Raw genomic sequence first — 19548 nt, 5'->3', positions numbered from 1 at the left:
TGCAGTGATTTCCACTACAGGATCATGTCTGTTTTTAATGCAGCGCTGCCTGAGGGCCCAAAGATCACGGCCAGCAGATACTGGTCGGCCTCGTCCCTCACAGACAGAGATTTCTCCAGATTCTCTGAGTCTTTTAATGATATTCTGAACCGCAGACGATGGAAAGCAGAAGCTCTTTGCTGTTTTATTCTTGAATTGTTGCTCTGTTTGATGGTGTTTGAGTGGTGACCCCTCCTCACCTTTACTTCTGAGAGACTCAATCGTGTTAGGTGTTTTTTTTTTTTTTTTTTTTTTTTTTTGCCCCCATCCCAACATTTTTGGAACGTGTTGCTGGCATCAACAGCATCGTTTTTAAAAAACGGTAATTTCTCGTTTGATATGTTGTCTCTGTACTATTTCCAAATAAATATAGGGTTTAAATGATTGTGCAAAACGTAAATAAACACAAAATGCGATGATTTGCAAGAGTCCCGACTTTTTTTGAAAAAGGACTTGTACAAATCTGCCATTTGAAGGGATTTTGAGCGACAGACTAACATTAATGAGCTGCAGTAGCTTCACAGCTCTGGTGTAAGGCTGAAGAAGCAAACCTCAGACGCTCAGCGTGTCCTCAGCGATTGCACGGTTACGTTTCCAGTCTGCTAATTGTGGAGTAAAGCTGTGCTGCATGATTTTAATCTGTGAATCGGCGTCTCTGATTGGTCCTTTCCAGTCGGCCATACACCAACAAGGTGATCACGCTGTGGTACCGCCCGCCGGAGCTGCTGCTGGGGGAGGAGAGATACTCGCCCGCCATCGACGTCTGGAGCTGCGGGTAACGTCACTTCGGTTCCTTACGTTCACTTTGGTTTGATTCTGTCTGCGCAGAATCTTCCTTCTGTATAAATGAGATTAACCGGTAACTCATCAGTGTTTTCTTGTTGGAGCGTCTGTTTAAACGAGTAGATGCTGTGTTTGATCTTTAAGGTGTTCTTGTTGGAAGTGCTTATAAAGCAGTGAGATCAACGCTGAGTGTGTGCCGACCTCGCAGGCGTACTCGCTCACCTGCGTCTCATCCTGTGGTGCTTTTTTTTTTTTTTTTTTGGTTGGTTTGTTTTGCAGGTGCATTCTGGGTGAGCTGTTCACAAAGAAACCCATTTTCCAGGCCAACCAGGAGCTGCTGCAGCTCGAGCTCATCAGGTCGGTCTTCCAGTTGTTGCTGTCTCCGTGTTTATACTTGCTTTATGTGCTGAAACCAAAATACAGGCTAAATGGTGGGCTGAAAGTTTTATGAACACACACACACACACACACACACACACACACACATATTGCTGCTGCCTGGAAAAAACCTTGTATCTCCATTATTTTAATTTTATTTAATATTTTGGGAATATTTTGGCTCTTTTTGCTCTCTATTGTGTGAACATTTAATGATGAAAGGAGCACTGTAAAAAAAAAAAAGCTTTAAAACTTCAGGTAAACCATGTAAATATGAAGTTTTTTGTCTTTCGGTGACATTTCGTTCACTCAGGGCAAGTAAATCACTGAGTTAGAGGAGCAGTGGTTAAGATCACTTGCTGACGTTCAGCGATGGGATAATTTTGGTGTGTTTTTGTTCAGTGGTCAACATTCTTTATATACAACATACTTTACACCAACTCCGAGGAAAATGGTCCAGTCCTGTGGAGTCCAGTGAAATACTCAGTGATAATTGGTCTGCTTTGGCTGATTTTGGCACGTCTGTGCTGGAGCTCCGTCATGCAGTTTGCAGGTGTGAAGAGGAAAGCAGGTTGCACTTCCTTTGTGTGCAGTGTTTTAACAACCGTCTGTTTGGTTTGTTTCCAGCCGATTGTGCGGCAGCCCCTGTCCTGCGGCCTGGCCTGACGTCATTAAACTTCCCTACTTCAACACAATGAAGCCCAAGAAGCAGTACAGACGCAGAATACGAGAGGAATTCTCATTGTAAGTTGATTTATATACTTAAGACGCATTTTAAGCAGACGTTTCACAGTGAACGTGATTGGAGGGGGCGGGTATTCACATAAATCACATTTGGGGTGCAGGATATTGAGAGTTACAGAGGTACTTTGGAAGCTAAACATGGCAAAAATGCACCTAAACCTAGTGAACTGAGCCAAATCGGCTTTCACAGCTTTTATTTCTTCAGCATGACCTCCGGTATTTGGTAGCTGCCGAACATCAGAAACCAAGTCATGCCGTTTAGAGAGGAACCATTTGTACAGACAGACAGAGATCGATAGATGGAGCTTTATTGATTTGGTTTTTTAGGGTTTTGCGTTGCAGTATGTTATAAAATAAAGCAAAATTCACAGACTGCATTGGTTATTGTTATAGTTGTTAGCATTTTAAATGATCTGGACACAATCTTGTGGTCTCCAGAGTCTTTTGTGGTCGACTGCGTGTCCCACGAGTTAGAAAAGGTTTTGAACCTCTGGCGTCCCAAACACAGCCCATATGTTAATCGCTGCAGGTTACAGGGAAACAGTGCAGGGTGATGCTTTAGAGAACGGGCCCCGTCCCATTTCACCCCTCGCTCCTACCCCTCAGCCCTCAGCCCTCTGTTTTGCGTGTTCACATCTCGGGGTGGGGTGTCCTGATTCTTGTTGCGGTAGAGGGGTGGGGTGAAGTGTTGGGGCTACATGACCCTCCAAACGGAGGTTTTCCCAGAGACTCCAAACAGAGACATGAGGAAAAACCGGCGAGACGGAGAACAAGAGACCAATGAATCCCACAAACCATGACCATCATTTTATCTTAGTTTGTCATTTCAGTGTTTGGTCCTTTTCTTCATAACAAGCATAAACCATCACTAACAGCATGCTAATGTCTCAGTAGCCAGCTAGCTAACTTTCCCGTTCCACCTTAAACAGTCCAGCAGTTCTGACACCTGAAGCGCCAGAATGTCACCGCTGCACCATTTAAGGTGGAACGGGAAAATTTGAAGGAGAACCTAATGAATATCTGACTTTCAGCTTCATATCACTGAAGAATTAGGGGTGGGTGATCATAAACAATTGCCCCCCTCTTTCAAGTCATGTGACTAAAGCCCAGCAGTGAGGTTAGGGCTGCTCAGACTAGTCGACTTTCCCGTCGTGATTATGACACTAGCAGCATGGACAGCAGGTGAGGAGCCTGGTGATTTCAGGGTCTGTATCTCTGGCTTCCCGGAGGCTAGCAGTGAGATCCAGGGCTCGTCGTGCCCTGCTGACCTGTGAAGTTTGGCTTCGTCACTGATTTTTAATGCCGCTTGTTGCAACACATTTCCTTTGCCTGTGGTTTTATTCATGACCTCATCAGTGATTAGTCAACTTTCCTCACACAACCGTCAGCTTTTAGAAGTCTGAAGACGTGCATCCCCTGCTAGACAAGCTACTTGGGGGCAGTCGTGGGCTGGAGGTCAGGGATCCAGCCTCGTGACCAGAAGTTCGCCGGTTCGATCCCCAGGGCCAACAGCACATGACTGAGGTGTCCTTGAGCAAGACACCTAACCCCCAACTGCTCCCCGGGCGCTGTGGATTGGACCGCCCACCGCTCCGGCCAAGTGTGCTCACTGCCCCCTAGTGTGTGTGCGCTCACTAGTGTGTCTGTGGTGTTTCACTGCACGGATGGGTTAAATGTGGAGGTGGAATTTCCCCGTTGTGGGACTAATAAGGGTCACTTAATCTTAATCTTAACAAGTATTAGAAATACTGGATACTAGCGAACTAAACTTTTACGCGATTAGAGTTAGAGATTAAAGCTCTGTCTAAAAATCCACTCTTCCTTCCGTTCTCTTTACAGCCTGCCCTCCTCAGCACTCGACCTGCTGGACCGGATGCTGACCCTCGACCCCTCTCGGAGATGCACGGCTGAGCAGGCGCTCGCGAGCCAGTTCCTGTGTGATGTGGATCCCAGCAAGATGTCGCCCCCAGAGTAAGTGCACTTAATATCCGATAAGACGTGAGGGCAGTAAGTCTTTGAAATGCCCTGTTAGTTTAGTTGTTATAGGGATGAATTTTAAGTCATGAAAGTGTAATAAATAAATAAAAAATAATAAGTTAGGCTTTTTGATAAATTAGCTCGGTGTTATGTTCTCATTTCTGTGAACATTGGCCCTCATGCACCAACCGCTTCCTTCTTAAAACCACAAATATTTCAACATTTCATCTGTGTTTAATGTTTAGGATTTGTTCTTGGGGAAGAACAGAATCGACTTTTTCTTAGGACCTTTCTCAAGAACAAAATTAGGAGGATGCTGGAGAACGAGGCCCAGGGAGATTTGTGAAGCCTGTCTTCCACCAGAGGGCAGAATACAGGCTTACCATTTGCTTAGAGTTACTAATCTGTTTAGTCCGATGGAGGAGACGGCCGTTTAAATGCTGCCACACACCGGACGAGAAGCCCTGCACCGCAGAGCAGGAGCTTAAGCAAATGGGATGAGTCCCAGAAAATGCCTTAACACCCCTTTGCTCATAAACTTGATAGAGTAAACCTGTTTGGTGGTGTGGGAGCTCACTGACAGGTGGCACTAATAGAATAAGTTGGAGAACCAGAGCGAGAAAATAAGGAAAATAGCGGCTCAGCAACGACTAAGAGCTCCGCTCACCGTAGAACTCGCTCAGATTTGACTCCAATCCCTGTCGCTCCACTCTGCACTCCCAGATGTGCTTTAAATGGGAGTCATTTAGCTTCAGTTCGCCGGAGTGGAGGCCTTTGTGCGCTGTGGGTCTTGTTTGGCCAAAACAGTACAGATCAGTCCCAAACACCACAGACCATGTTGGATGTCAGCTTTGTCAGTCAGTCCATTTTTACCCTGGCGGTAGTTTTTATCCTCGACACTCGTGTCAGCAGAGCAGCAGACACTCAGAATCAGACCTGTACCGTTGTGTGCGGCTCTGCTTGGGTCCATAGCTACTCGCTGAGCTAACGTTAAGATCCAAACACCACAAAACAGTTTCTAGTTTTTGTCCCTTCAGCTCCATTTCACTTCCTCAGATTTTAACCAGTTCCTCTCTCCTAGTCAGCAGCCCTGGTTACGTAGACGGCTTGATGTGGATTGAGTGATGTCTCAAAAACGGGAAATGCTTTTACGTCTTTTGCGCTTCTGCTCCCGCCGGTACCGTGGTACTGTTTGGACAAGGTTTAGAGGTTTTGTGTAGGTCGATCCTGGTGTCAGGGCTGATTGAAAGCAGTGCTGGAGTTAAAGTCGAGACCCCCAAGGTGAAATATTACTCCAATAAAAGTAGAAGTTCCTCCCTTTAGACCTACACTTGAGTAAAAGTACTAAAGTATTTACCTTCAAATGTATTTAAGTATAAAGTAAAAGTACTAAAAGAGTAATTCTGGCTCTGATGTCCTGTTATCATTTTTATAACCAGACTGGCTTCATGAACTCATTTCAGGTGAAAGTCCTCCAGCGTCTCTCTTGGTAAACCAGTCTTTTAATAGAACGTCATTAATTAGTGACGCTGACGTCTATTAAAATGATCAGAAGCACAAAACACTGAAGGTAAACAGTTTCCATCAGGGAGAACCGAGTGGCTCTGAAATCACTTTTTACACACAAGCACAGTTTCAGTTTCAGATTTATTTACAACTTAGTTCCAAGTTTAAGTTGAATAAAAACTGGCTTTAAACTCAGGATCACAGATGAGCTCCTTTACTATGTTGATCTGTAGGCGTCTGTTCATAAACATAAACCAGCCCAAACTCATTTACTATAAAATGAAATGGTGTTTGTAGAAATTCAGAAAAAAGCCGCGTCAGTCTCGACTGCATATGTGGACATATTTCTATATTGAGCTCTATTTACACAAAGTTAGGTTAGTTCATCATTTATGTTGAACAGACTCTCCCAAAGTTTTACGCTGCTGCGCTGACGTTGAACCGCGTGCTGCACTGGGTCGGTATGACCGACAGGTCAAAACCAGCTCTAAACAAAGTGACCGCTGGGCCCTGATTGGTGCTCTGGCTTTGCGCTTCTTTCGTTTTGACATGTGACGTTTTTATTCACACAGAAACCAAAAGGAACGACAGATTTCAGCAAAACAGCGTTTCACACCAAACCACTCTGTTTACATCTTAACCACTTAATTATGCTGAAAATTTGAAAAATCAGTGGACTTTCCTTTAAACTTCAGAATGTTTTTTCTCTCTCTCTCTCACTTTCTGTCTGTGTGTGTTTAGTTTGCCTCACTGGCAGGACTGTCACGAGTTGTGGAGTAAGAAGCGTCGGCGACAGAGGCAGAGTGGGGTGTCCGAGGACGTGCCTATTTCCAAAGTGCCCCAGAAGGACTCTGGAGGACCACCCAGCAAAGAGAACTGCCACCCTCCGACCAGCCCACCCCCACCGCCCCCTTCGGCTCACCCAGCCTCCATCTCCACTACAGAGCTCGCGGGTCTGTTATTCATTTCCTCACGACGGCGGTTAATCGCACTGTCACAGAAATCAAAGTGCGGTTAATCTCATAAAACGGGTGTCGAGACAAAAACCCTAATTTAACAAAGTTGAATTGAGTCCAATCTAGTAGAGAAATATCACTAAAGTTCAGCCTTTTCTCTCTCAGAGCAACGCAGAGAAACTTGTATTTGTTCCAGCAAAGTTGATCACTGTAATGGTCTTCTTACTGAACTTCCTAAGAAAACTGTACATCCCTTACAGCTCGGAATCTGTCAGTCAGTCCTCTTTAACACCAATAATTGACTCCACCCAAACAAGTCATTCAAACTCTGTATTACTGCAGTGTATCATATATTTTAGGAAAACAATCACACTACACAATCATGTCATTCTACCTTCTTTAAAAACGCTCCGGCGTTGTTTATTTAACATTTTATTCCTTCCAGCGGTAATTTTAACACTTCATTTTTAATCAGTAGGGGAAGCAGTGCACTCAGTCCGCCTCAGACTCCCCATACAAACATAACCATTGGCTCATGAGCAGCTGAATGCTGTGGTTTTATTGGTTTACATCTGCATGAATTAGGCCGTGCTTCCTGTGAGTTATATACGGTCACTGTCCAAAGAAAAAATGGTAACTTTACAGGAGAGAGCATGAATGTCATTTACTTTTACCGTAAGTCGAAGTGAAGATATTTTACTCCAAGGATTTTTATAGCATTGCAATTGGCCCATTCATCATTAAATCTTCACACGATGTAAAGGGCTGCCACTTTGTTCAAATGTTGCAGAAAAAATGGAGACACATGTTTTTATTTGGACAGAGATGGTATAAATAAGGTGCTGCTAGGCTGGCGCTTGATTTCATGCACTGAAGCTGATTGCACTCAAATCCTCACTGGTTGTCCTGTTGTATGGAAGTTTGATGACCTAAGTCAGTAAATCTGCACTCACTTTTTACACAACTTTGATTAGTGGGTCCCAAGGGGCCTTATAGTCACCAAACTGTATTCAACTGTAATTAACTTAGACTGTAATTTGGCCTGAAAATGAGCTCACACTGTGCTGAATGTCGTTACAACAATTTTAATCCACCATAGATTTTCCAGGGTTGATGCATAAATTATCACCTTCAAACTCTGATGCATTTTTCTGCCTTGCTTATAAAAGTAATGTACTGTGTTGTGTACCTGCAGGTCTGGGAGCGGCGGCTGAGCAGTTGAATCAGACCGAGATGGCGGTGCTGCTGAACCTCCTGCAGGGTCAGACGGACCGTCTCTCTCTTCCGCAGATGGCCGAGCAGCTCCTCAGCTCCTGCTCCGAGGGCTCCTCCACTTCCCTCCCCTCAGCGGCCCCGGCCGTCTCCACGCCTGATCCGGAGTCGGCACAGCAGCTGGAGTTGCTCAGCCACACGCTGTCCACTCTCCTACAGGGCTCGTCTAACCCCCCGCCTGCCGAGCCCACCCAGGACGACCCCACCGCTCTATTCTCGCTTTTACTGAGCCAGATCATTAAAGCCCCGCCTTCGGGGGCGGGGCAAGCAGACGAAAGCAACGGCGTCCAATCAGACGAGGCAGTGACACGAGACAGCTCCGCCTCTATTTCCGGCAGCGATGGCAAGGGCAAGTCTGAATTTACTCTTTAGGGAGCGCAGTTGGTTGATTACATGTAGTCGATTGGCCAAAGCAGTAGGGGGCGCTCCGGCTCTCTTCGTTAGTCACTTCTAGTGTTACTCGCCCCCTCCCCATCAAAACGATTGTATATTTTTTGAGGTTTCTTTTTTGTTTTTGTTTTTTTCCTACAGTGTAGAGGCAGGATTAGTGAAACGTTGAAGGAAATAAATCAATGTCATGATTATTTCAAATCCTTTTTTTTTTCTTTTTGCTAAAAAAAAGCTTTTATGAAATTCGTACGATCGTCTTGTGTTCAGTTTCATTTTTCGTGGGAACAAAACACTCTTGTATACTTTACCTTCTCCCGTCTTTCTGGGCTCATTCAGCTGTCGGTACACGCACACGATGAGACTGAAATAGACTAAAATAGAACCGGTTTGCCTGCGTTAGAGGGGTCTTTACAGGTGACATCACCCCACTACCTCGCATTATACACCGGTCAGGCATAACATTAGACACAGCAGTGCTGCAGGAGTCTTTAAACACTGTGTCCACTCACTGTCCACTCTATTACACACTCCTACCTTGTCAGTCCACCTTGTAGATGTAAAGTCAGAGACGACAGCTCATCTGCTGCTGCACAGTTTGTGTTGGTCGTCCTCTAGTCCTTCATCAGTGGTCACAGGACGCTGCCCACAGGAAGCTGCTGGCTGGATATTTTTGGTTGGTGGGCTGTTCTCAGTCCAGCAGCGACGCTGAGGTGGTTAAAAACTCCAGCAGCACTGCTGTCTCTGATCCACTTGTACCAGCACAACACACACTAACACCACCACCACCACGTCAGTGTTACTGCAGTGCTGAGAATGATCCACCACCCAAATAGTACCTGCTCTGTGAGGGTCCTGACCACTGAAGAACAGGGTAACAGAGTATCAGAGAAACAGATGGACTACAGTCTGTAACTGTAGAACTACAGAGTGCAGCTATACAGTAAGTGGAGCTGATAAAGTGGACAGTGAGTGTAGAAACGAGGAGGTGGTCAGAATGTTACGCTTGACCGGTGTGTGTGTCACTGCAGAGGAGTGGATTGTGTGGTTCTATTCTGCACTGAAAAGGGTTCTTCTAATATTACGATGGCAAGCTTGTAACAGTAAAAGGGGCCCTCTTTGGTGCTGCATAGAAAAGATTCTATATAGAACCGTGTACAACACGTTCTCCATCAATCTGAAGAACCGTCTTTTGGAAGTGTTTATATAATGTAGGTTGTAGAAGGAAGCCTTTTGGATCACAGTGATCAGTCCTGGAGATCTAGCACCTTGCAGAGTTGAGCTCCAGCCCTTATCTAGCACACCTGATGCAGGCAATGAAGGCCTTCAGGAGCATCTGATCATTAGAGCCATGTGTGCTGGGTCTGATCTCTTCAGGTGTTGGATCTCTTGAAAGCTCCTTCACGCTCAGATTTCTTTCTCAGACGTGTTTCTTCAGGATCTTGGTGGTTCTGCTGTGGCACCACTCCAAGAACCCTTAGTTGCACCTTTTAATGTTGTTTTTAAGAGCGTAGGATAATTGAGAGTTGAGAACCTGCAGTGTGACCGAGTGCACCCTAAAAAAAAAAGATGGTGCTTTAAGGGTTCTTTTGTAAAGAAAATGGTTCTATTTCGAAGCATAAACACTCACAGAATCATAAATGGTTCTTTGCATGGTGAAATGTTCTTCAGACTGATGGAGAATGATTTATGACAATGTCAAGCTTGTTACAGAACAACACTTTTGGTGCTGCATAGAGAAGACAGACCATGTGCAGCACATTCTCCATCGATCTGAAGAACCATTTCACCATGCAAAGAACTGTTTAAGCGTGAAAATGGTTCTTTGATTGTTCATGGTTCAAAGGGTTCTTGGCATCATGAAATGGTTCCTCAGGTTGCTGGAAAATGTGCGTGGATGTGCTTTAGACGTTTTGAGTGTGGAACCTTTTAAAAAGGGGTCTATAGCACCCAAAAGGCTCAACACCATAACGGTAGAAGAACCCTTTTGATGCTATATAGAATCCTTTTCAAAAAGGGTCTATATGGAACCATCTACATGTTCTCCATCAATCCGACGAACAGCTTCACCATGCAAAGCACCAAATGGTTCATTGCATCGTGAAATGGTTCTTCAGATTGATGGAAAGTCTGCGTGAATGCGCTGTAGATGGTTTTATATGGAACTCTTTGTGAAAAAGCACAGAGGGTTTTATTGTTAGAAGCTTTCCAAAGGATTCGTGTAGAACCATCTACAGCACGTTCTCCATCAGTGTGAAGAAAGTGAGAGCTCAAAGAACCCTGTAGTCTTGCAGAAGATTCTTTGCGTGTTCATGGGTTCTATATAGAACCATTATCTTTATTAAAGAACCCTTGAAGTGTTTCAGTGATGCTTTACTGAGGGGCAGCATTCATAAGCCTACATGACGCCAGTTTAAGCCCTTATGTTTAAAGCTTTTGTCCGTTTTGATGTCATTTCACCTCAAACTCTACACCTCTGATCTTTTTTGAAAGCCTGTGTAGGTTCATGTCCGCTGTCCTGAAAGGCTTATGTAGGTGTCATGTAGCCCTATGGAGGCTGCGCTTCACTCTTCTTCCGGAGATTTGACCTGGACTGACCCCCCGTATTACAGGGGCTCAGGACTGATGGACCTCAGGGTGTGGATGTTGGTCCAGGATGAAGTTTATGGACGTTCATACATACATTGAACATAAGTCCCTCTTCCTGCTCTGCTTTTTCCTCACCGTAACCTCGTCGTCTTCTCGTTTAGGGCCGTTCGGAGACCCAGCTAAACCCCCGCAGGTTCTTCTTCTGTTCGCTCATCCGTTCGTTTCACTCTGGAGTTCGGTTTATCGTGCGTCGTGAGGGGGCATCTCGCAGCGTAGGGGAGGCGACCGGTTTTATCACGACACTGAGAAGCGTTCCCTCCTTATTTTAGGCAGATTAACGCTGAACACGGCCGATGTTTTTCCTGGTGGACAAACGTTCTGCATCGCGGTGCCCAAACAGTCCCACATAACCTGATCTTTCAGTCTTTGTCTCCCTCCAGCTTCCTTTACTCTCTCTCTCTGTCTCTGTTTTTCTTCTGAAACCTTTTTCTGTTGTCTTTTTTTTTTTTTTGGTCGGTATGATAGGAAATCATATCAGGAACACAGTCTGTATTGTCGGGACGACCATCAAATAAATTATAAAGAAACCATTCAAGCCACCTGCATGTTTTTGTTTTGGTTTAGTTTTGTTTTTTGTTTCCAGTCACGTATTTGAGAAATTATTCATTGTCTTTGTTTTTCTTTTTGTCATCACCATTGTGTGAAGATTGTCGTCTACGCTGCACAGAGACCTACGTCTAAAACCGGGTGTACAGGGTGATTCCAAAAGATCCGATTTCAAAGTGATTCATTTCACTTCTAAATCATCACAGATCAGTGCAGTGAGCTGTAAATGGTGTAAATGAGCATAAAGTTTATTGTGTAACTGTACAAGGTCTCAGTCTGAACCTCCTCCAGCTGTACGGACGACATCAACACCACAGTCAAACTCATCCCAGACTGGACTGAGCGTGTCGGGCGTCGCTGCTCTCACGGCTCTTTCAGTGGGATTTCGGAGATCATCCAGTGCTGTGGAACCAGCGCCGAACGCTCTGAGCTGCTGGAGCTTCACTGCTGATGAAAATCCTGCTGCTCAGTTCTGACACTCAGTCTCTTCGCTCTGATTGACGTGGAGAACGCAGAACGTTCTGCTCAGGGGTCTCAGCTCCTCTCAGACTGAAGGAGCCAGTAAGAAACTCTATGACCCCCTCTTACAGTTGGAGTGTGATTGGCTCCTCGGCGCCTCGCGGCAGTAAAAATACGGCGCTTTGAAATCGGTTGAACCTTTTTGAGTCACCTTGTATTCCTGTATGATATCAGCATGTTTGAAAAGCACAGACCTTAAAAACAAACACACTTTGCAAAACAGAAATTTAGCCACACTGTTAGTGCATCAATTGGGCGTTTTACAAATGTCGCAAAGAAAACCAGCCATGAAGAACGTTCACGAAAAGGCTGTAGCCAGATTCATGTTCATTGTGCTCAAATGTGTTCATTCAAAATTGCCTTTTTTTTAATCATTTTAAAAGTTTAACTTTTGATTTCCACATTGTTTCCCAAAAGAAAAGTCGTTTCAGGACCCCCTTTCATCTGAGTAACCATCGAAATGGTGACTATCATCATGTGGCTGTCCTGTTTTGTGAGAAAGGACCCATAAATATAATCTAGGCATGTTTATTTTTTTTCTGTTTATCCCTAATTCTAAAGTTTGTTCTGTTATCTCTGACAAAGTAGATGGTGCAACAGAAGTGACCCACAAGTTCTTGAATGAATGGATGAATGAATTCTTTGGTACTAATCAGAATAAAATTAAACATTTAACACTGCAGTAAACGAATAAAATGAATAAGGGATCAAGCCTCGGCACATTCAGCCAGCAGAGGTTAAAGGTAAGTTCTGAAGGCACGAGGCACCGAGTGGCCACTTTATTAGAAACTCCTCTGCGAACGCGAGTTGGTCGTATTATGAGAGAGATGCATTTCGTGGTTTGCAGTTGAAAACTGATGAACTGCAGTAACAGATGAGCTTCAGTCTAACTGTACATCTAAAGTTCTGTCAATTTTCAGATCATATCTATAGATAAAGGTGATGTAATGATGCATCACATTTACAAAAACTATCATCTAACAAATAAATGAATAGACTACAGTTGGGACCCTCTGTGCTTTGATAGGTGGTATTTCCCGCTTCGGCTGGAATAACTTCAGTTGGACGTTTCCTGTAAGCCTCTGACGTCCTCTGGGAGACGGTTTTCTCTCCCTGTGTAGAACTTTTCCACAGTGTGATGTTTGAGGGGTTTCTTGAATGTACAGCCTTCGCAGAACTCGCTGTTCTCTTGTTCTGTTGAGCCCTTCCTTGGTGGATTTACTGGGATGTTTTGGGTTATTCAGCTGCAGTTTTTGGATCGACGGTCTCTCATTTTACTCAAGCTGCCTCTGATCCAGTAAAGAATCCGTTGTGGATTCTCCGATGGGAAGCTTGCCAGGCCCTACTGCAGCAAAGCAGCCCCCAAACCATGACGCTCCCACCGCCATGCTTCACAGCTGATACGAGGTTCTTCTGGCGGTCCACTTGTAAACTGTTGTCAGACAGTGGAATGGCACCGTTCTGACTGTTTTGAGATCTTTTTCCCAGACTCGGGCTTCTACAGCCTTCTTTCTGAAGAGCTCTTTGGACCTCACTGCTCAACTTCAACAATCAAAAGCAGCCAAACTCGATGTCTGAGGGTTGAATAAGACGAGCTTCTTCAAAGTCCTCTCTAATGAGGATCCTCTCTAATAATTTGCAGCTGATCTGCTGCACCTGATTCCAGTCCGGCATTTAAAGTAGTGATAAATGTGGGGGTGTCCTAACTTTTCACTCACAAGACGATTAGATTTCTGGAGGTTCTTACAAATAATTTTTCAGACACACTTTTCCAGTTTAGTCATATCTCCTCCATCTCTCAATATTGTTGAAATGATGATGTCTGTATGTTTAAACATGCTATAGACAGGTTTTCATGGCTGTCATGGTTACTGTAAACACTGTTTCTCATTAAAATGGCCAAGTGGCTACAAGGTAAGTGGACAGTGTTCAGCGTATCGTCCTGCAGATATTATGACACCTGCATGTGTTTTTGTGGACTGTGTGTGTGTCCATGGTTTTCTATGGCAGAGATGTTATTACATTCACTGTAGTCCCAGCTAATACAGTCGTATGCAAAAGTATGAGCACCCCCCTCATAGGTTAACACATTTACAGGTAACGTTAGTTAACGAAGCCTTTTCTACCGTTTGAAGTGCACAATTTCTATTTACTGCTGATTTTAACATTAAAAAACAACAACAAAGCAACAGCCACAGAATTTGACCAGGGTGCACAAACTTTTGAACATGAGTGCGCACCCATCAGGCATAATATTACAACTTGTTTCTGTGCTCATTTTCCACTTTATCAGCTCCACTTACTGTATAGCTGCACTCTGTAGTTCTACAGTTACAGACTGTAGTCCATCTGTTTCTCTGATACTCTGTTACCCTGTTCTTCAGTGGCCAGGACCCCCATGGACCCTCACAGAGCAGGTACTATTTGGGTGGTGGGTGATTCTCTGGTGGTGTGTTGCACTGGTCTGGGTGGATCAGACACAGCAGTGCTGCTGGAGTTTTTAAACACTGTCCACTCACTGTCCACTCTGTTAGACACTCCTACCTTGTCGGTCCACCTTGTAGATGTAAAGTCAGAGACGACAGCTCATCTGCTGCTGCACAGTTTGTGTTTGTCATCCTCTAGTCCTTCATCAGTGGTCATAGGACGCTGCCCACAGGACGCTCCCCACAGGACGTTGCCGGCTGTTTATTTTTGGTTGGTGGACTGTTCTCAGTCCAGCAGCGACACTGAGGTGTTTAAATACTCCAGCAGCACTGCTGTGTCTGATCCACTCATACCAGCGCAACACACTCCAACACAACACCACCACATCAGTGTTACTGCAGTGCTGAGAATGACCCACCACCCAAATAGTACCTGCTCTGTGAGGGTCCATGGGGGTCCTGACCACTGAAGAACAGGGTAACAGAGTATCAGAGAAACAGATGGACTACAGTCTGTAACTGTAGAACTACAGAGTGCAGCTATACAGTAAGTGGAGCTGATAAAGTGGACAGTGAGTGTAGAAACAAGGAGGTGGTCAGAATGTTACGCCTGACCGGTGTGTATGTGACCTTGTAGGCGGTCATGACAGTCAAATGGATCAGCACTGAGGGCAACAGCAGTCTGCTGAGTGTATATATGGCCTTCAGCTGTGCGAATGCATTAGTTCTGCACAGTGTTGTGTTTATTGGCTGTGCTGCGATGATCCGGACCAGTCAGCTCCGGATGAGGTTCTGAGGGTGTTTTAATGAATCCACATTCAATTCAGTGAGTTATTTTGATGGACGTGGTGCTGATCTTTACCCATTTCACATACTTTAGTGTGAACATGCTGCCAGACGTAGTTCAGTCACATCACCGTGTATTTTGTCCGTGTTGTGCACATGGACTTTGTTTCTAGGCAGTACTTTACTGTCGATGGCTCCATCATGAACAGCAGTGCTAGATGAATCATTTCTGTGTGATGACATGCAGCTGTTAATAAGTGTTTAATACGTAAACACAGCGGTTTGGTGTGAAACGCTCTGTTCTAGATAAACTTAGAATCAGAACTGTTCAGAGTGGTGGTGATAGGAACCAGACGTCCCTCTAAAAGCTCCTCACAGAAAGTTCCTACATGAACTGGTTCTGAATTCACTGCCTGAATTCTGCTGTTTTATGAGAGTTTAGAGAACTTCAACTCCATTCATGGTGGAGGGAGACATGCAGGGCGCTGTGCAGCAAAATAGTCCCCAAAGAAAACTCATTATTCCAGATTTTCCACTATTTTCCATCATCAACATTCCATATAAGCTCAGAAGACTCGTGTAGGTTCTCTGGTGGTTCTGGATGGTAAATAAAGTGTCTGTATCTGTGTTGTAGTCATGACGACGCCTGGTTCCCATCACCACCACTGTAAAGACGTCTGAACCGTTTCACACCAAACCCTCTCTGATTACACCTGAAACACTGAGCTATGCAGAAAGTTGGAGATTTTCTCCTCTAATAGTGAAGTTATTTGTGTTGGCGTCCTCTTTGTCTTTTATCTCGTTTCTTTATTTACACTGTGCTGTGCGGCTCTGATAAACAGCAGAAGCTCAGGAAGCAGAACTACTGCAGTACATCTGTTACACAGCTGCTCGGGAAGAGACGGGCTCAGAGTCCCAGAGGGGGTCACTGTTTGTGTTGCCATTTGATGTCATTCGTTGATGATTCAGAAGGTTTGTGATTACTGCAAGTCTGGTCCTTTAGCACCATCTGGTGGTGGAGAGGTGGTATGGCGCTGTGCGGTTCTGTGGGTTACGATAAACCCGGTGGTGCGTACTCGTCTGGACTCGATACTAAAGGAGTCACAGAACTTTTTCTGGCGACACCCAAGTGTTTTAAAACTGAACGTGTCCGTCGCTTCACTAAGAGCTGGAGAACTTGACTTCAGTTACCGTTCAGAACTTTCAGGGTTCTTTCGGTGCTTTTCTTCACACTGCCGCGTGACATCACTTGGTAGTGGTTTCCTATACTCTTAAAAATGGTTCTTCAAGGGTTCTTTAGTAAAGGCAGTAGTAGTATGTAGAACCATGAACGCTCAAAGCACCCTTTGCATGGTCAAAGGGTTCTTCAGATGGATGGAGAATGCATTGGGTTCTGCTGCTGTTATGATGCCGAGCTTGCATAAAATAGCAGAACCCTTTTTAATGCTGTATAGAACCATTTGCAACACGTTCTCCATCAATCTGAAGAACCAATTAAGCTTGAAAATTACATATGCAGCTTGTGGTTCTGTGCAGAACCGTTCCCTTTACTAAAGAACTCATTTTTTCCTACTGAAGTTACTTTAGTCTCCTTTCTGAACGGTGGGGTCCTGTGAGATGCCCTACTTTGACCCCCTTGTCATATTTTGTTTTATTAATATAATAATTATATTATGAATAATTAATGCTTTTGAGCAGAAACCAGGTTTAAATGTGAAGGTAAACGCAGTAAAAGTCATCGGTTCCACAGAAAGAAGAGTAGAAAATGGATAAATAACGGAGATAAAAGCCTCACGCCGAGGACGCTGAGCCATTAATGAGGACGCTGTTAATGAGTGAAAACGAGATAACGTCCCGTTTCAGAGGCTTTTCTGCACAAACAGCAAGAGATGGAATGAAATGTGTTTACAAACACGTCAAACTGACCTCGAGTGATAAAATCCTTCATTTCTTTATGTAACGATGTCGTTTCATCAAAAAAGCTTTGGTCATGTTTCCGCCTTTAATTTCATATTTGTCGCAAAATTGCAAACCTTTGGCTTCTCGTTTAGTCAAAGACGTCATTTTATTTTCGTTTATTTATTTTTTCAACAAAACAGACTGAAATGAAAGGAATTGGTCACTAAATATGAGTGGCTGGAATGTGACGGAGTGAAGTGCTTTACTGAAGGACGTGTGTTTGAGGTCACACACACAGACCAGCCAGAACGTTCTGACCACCTCCTCGTTTCTACGCTCACTGTCCACTTTATCAGCTCCACTTACTGTATAGCTGCACTCTGTAGTTCTACAGTTACAGACTGTAGTCCATCTGTTACTCTAATACTCTGTTACCCTGTTCTTCAGTGGTCAGGACCCCCATGGACCCTCACAGAGCAGGTACTATTTGGGTGGAGGATCATTCTCAGCACTGCAGTAACACTGACATGGTGCTGGTACGAGTAGATCAGACACAGCAGTGCTGCTGGAGTTTTTAAACACTGTGTCCACTCACTGTCCACTCTATTAGACACTCCTACTTTGTCGGTCCACCTTGTAGATGTAAAGTCAGAGATGACAGCTCATCTGCTGCTGCACAGTTTGTGTTGGTCGTCCTCTAGTCCTTCATCAGCGGTCACAGGACGCTACAAACTACAAAGTGACCCTATACAGTAAGAGGAGCTCATAAACTGGACAATGAGTGTAGAAACAAGGAGGTGGTCAGAATGTTACGCCTACCGGTGTAATAACCTCATTACTTGCATCTGAATTTGAATTTTAGCAACAATCTCTCCCTCCAGCCTGCATCCGGGAACTTTATGAAGTATTGACTTTTACATTTTTGGCAAAAAATCCTTTGGATGGACACGTAGGGTCTTCTGTAGCTGACCTAAACAAAATGCGCGCGCACACACACACACGGGTCTGTTAACGTCATAATTTCAGCTGTTATGTAACTTTTTTTGGTGTCAACGAACACAAGCAGTTCACACTGTGGCTTAATTTGACTGAAATCGCACCTCAAATAATTGCAGTCAGGCTTTAATAAGAGTGACAGGCCGGTGTGCAAGTCCTCACAAAGATAGCAGTACAAATTTGTGTCCTGCTGGACGTTTTAAATTCCTTCTCTTCTCCGTTTCTCTTCAGATGCGACGTTACCAAACGAGAAGGTCCCGAACACCACGCTGACCCCTGACCTCCCGGCCTCGGCCTCAGCCTCCGCCTCTGCCTCCGCTGCCTCGTCACGCTCTGAGGACATCGGCACGGACGTGGCGGCCGCGCTGCTCCAGCTCATTTCCCAGCATGCCTCTGACGGCAAAGCCTCCTCGGCCGACCTGCAGCCTTGCTCCTCCTCCTCCTCTTCCTCTCCTCCGCCTCCGTCACTCAGCCAGCCGGAGCCACAGGCTAGTGCTCAGTACCCACGCGACCAGGACCTCCGCTTTGCCCGGGACTCCTGCCGGGGGGCCGCGCAAGACCGCCGCTCAGCGGCCGAGTCGTAAAGCTCCGAGCCACTGTCAGCGTCTGTTTCGCTGCTGAAGCACTTTGACGGACGGTGACGCGATTTTATCCGTCGTAGCAAAACCTCGTCCCTGCGTTCAGCGCTTCTCCGCACACGAACGCCTCGCAGAACGAAACGAGCAACTCCTTACTAAAACCCCTTCAAATGAACTCTCACTGAAAGTTTTCCTCCTGGACAGTCAGCATTTCAGAGAGGTTCTGCTACGACGGCGACGAGTTCGGATAATCCGGTTCTGGATCCGCTTCACTTTTATTTCTTCGTGTAAACGCAGAGGGCAAAACGAACGGTTATGGCTTTTAGACTGTAGAGAGAAGTTCGGTCAAGAAGTTCGGTGCTAATGCTGCTAACAGTGAATGGAAGTCAGTAGATGCGAGTTAGCATCGTGCTAACTGGTGACCGCTGCTTGCATTCGTCGTTAGCCATGTTAGCATTCTTGCTCACGCTGTTCCTTTAGTTTTTTCAGATGTCTCCCGATGCTCGCTCGCCCTCTCCATCTCTCTCTCTCTCTCTCTCTCTCTCTCTCTCTCTCAGCCATATTAAATAATGCTGATGTCATGGATGCTGCGCCTGCGCACGTTGGCCCCTCGGAGACGGCCAGTCGGCCCCTCGGAGACGGCCGGTCGGCCCGTCAGACTAAAACTCTAAGCTCTGTAACCTGCAGACAGTCGCCGCCAGCGTCCCGCTGAGCCCGACCTGAACTGATATCGTGGTGTCGCTCACCTGCATCTCTAAAGGAATCATGGGAAGATTTAGTGAAGAGGTGGTCAGTTTTGATTTGTTGTATCCATATGAAGTGATCTTTTTGTAAATAATGTTTTTGTTTTTTTTTTTTTTCCCTTTTTCAGATTATTAAAAGAAGCTGAGTTCAACCTTATCACTGAAGTAATGTTTGTTTTTTAATTGTAATTATATAAAAACTACGTGCGCTTGATCTCCGCCAGTTACGGTAAGATTTCAGTGACGTTTCACAACAGAAATTATTCTGTTGAAAATCTTAATTAAAAGGGAGGCCCACCACTTTTTCAAAACTTCTGCATATTTAAACAGGGAAAATGTAAACGGGGACTAGTGGAACTCGCCG

At 45.0% G+C, this 19548-nt stretch overlaps 1 protein-coding gene across 1 annotated transcript in view; it reads left to right on the top strand.

The window, feature by feature from the left end:
- Positions 1-19341, top strand: part of cdk12 (cyclin-dependent kinase 12) — a 45074-nt gene extending 25733 nt beyond the window's left edge. The window contains exons 10-16 of the mRNA XM_017722770.2: positions 713-814; positions 1102-1179; positions 1828-1944; positions 3784-3915; positions 6169-6380; positions 7579-8004; positions 18095-19341. Of these exons, the coding sequence (XP_017578259.1) occupies positions 713-814; positions 1102-1179; positions 1828-1944; positions 3784-3915; positions 6169-6380; positions 7579-8004; positions 18095-18447 (1420 nt within the window). The 3' untranslated portion in view covers positions 18448-19341. The remainder of the gene's footprint in view (positions 1-712; positions 815-1101; positions 1180-1827; positions 1945-3783; positions 3916-6168; positions 6381-7578; positions 8005-18094) is intronic.
- The last annotated feature ends 207 nt before the right edge of the window (positions 19342-19548 follow it).

The sequence above is a fragment of the Pygocentrus nattereri genome, chromosome 27, assembly GCF_015220715.1.
Source record: "Pygocentrus nattereri isolate fPygNat1 chromosome 27, fPygNat1.pri, whole genome shotgun sequence".
Lineage (NCBI taxonomy): Eukaryota > Metazoa > Chordata > Actinopteri > Characiformes > Serrasalmidae > Pygocentrus > Pygocentrus nattereri.
This window is presented reverse-complemented; position numbering and strand designations above follow the sequence as displayed.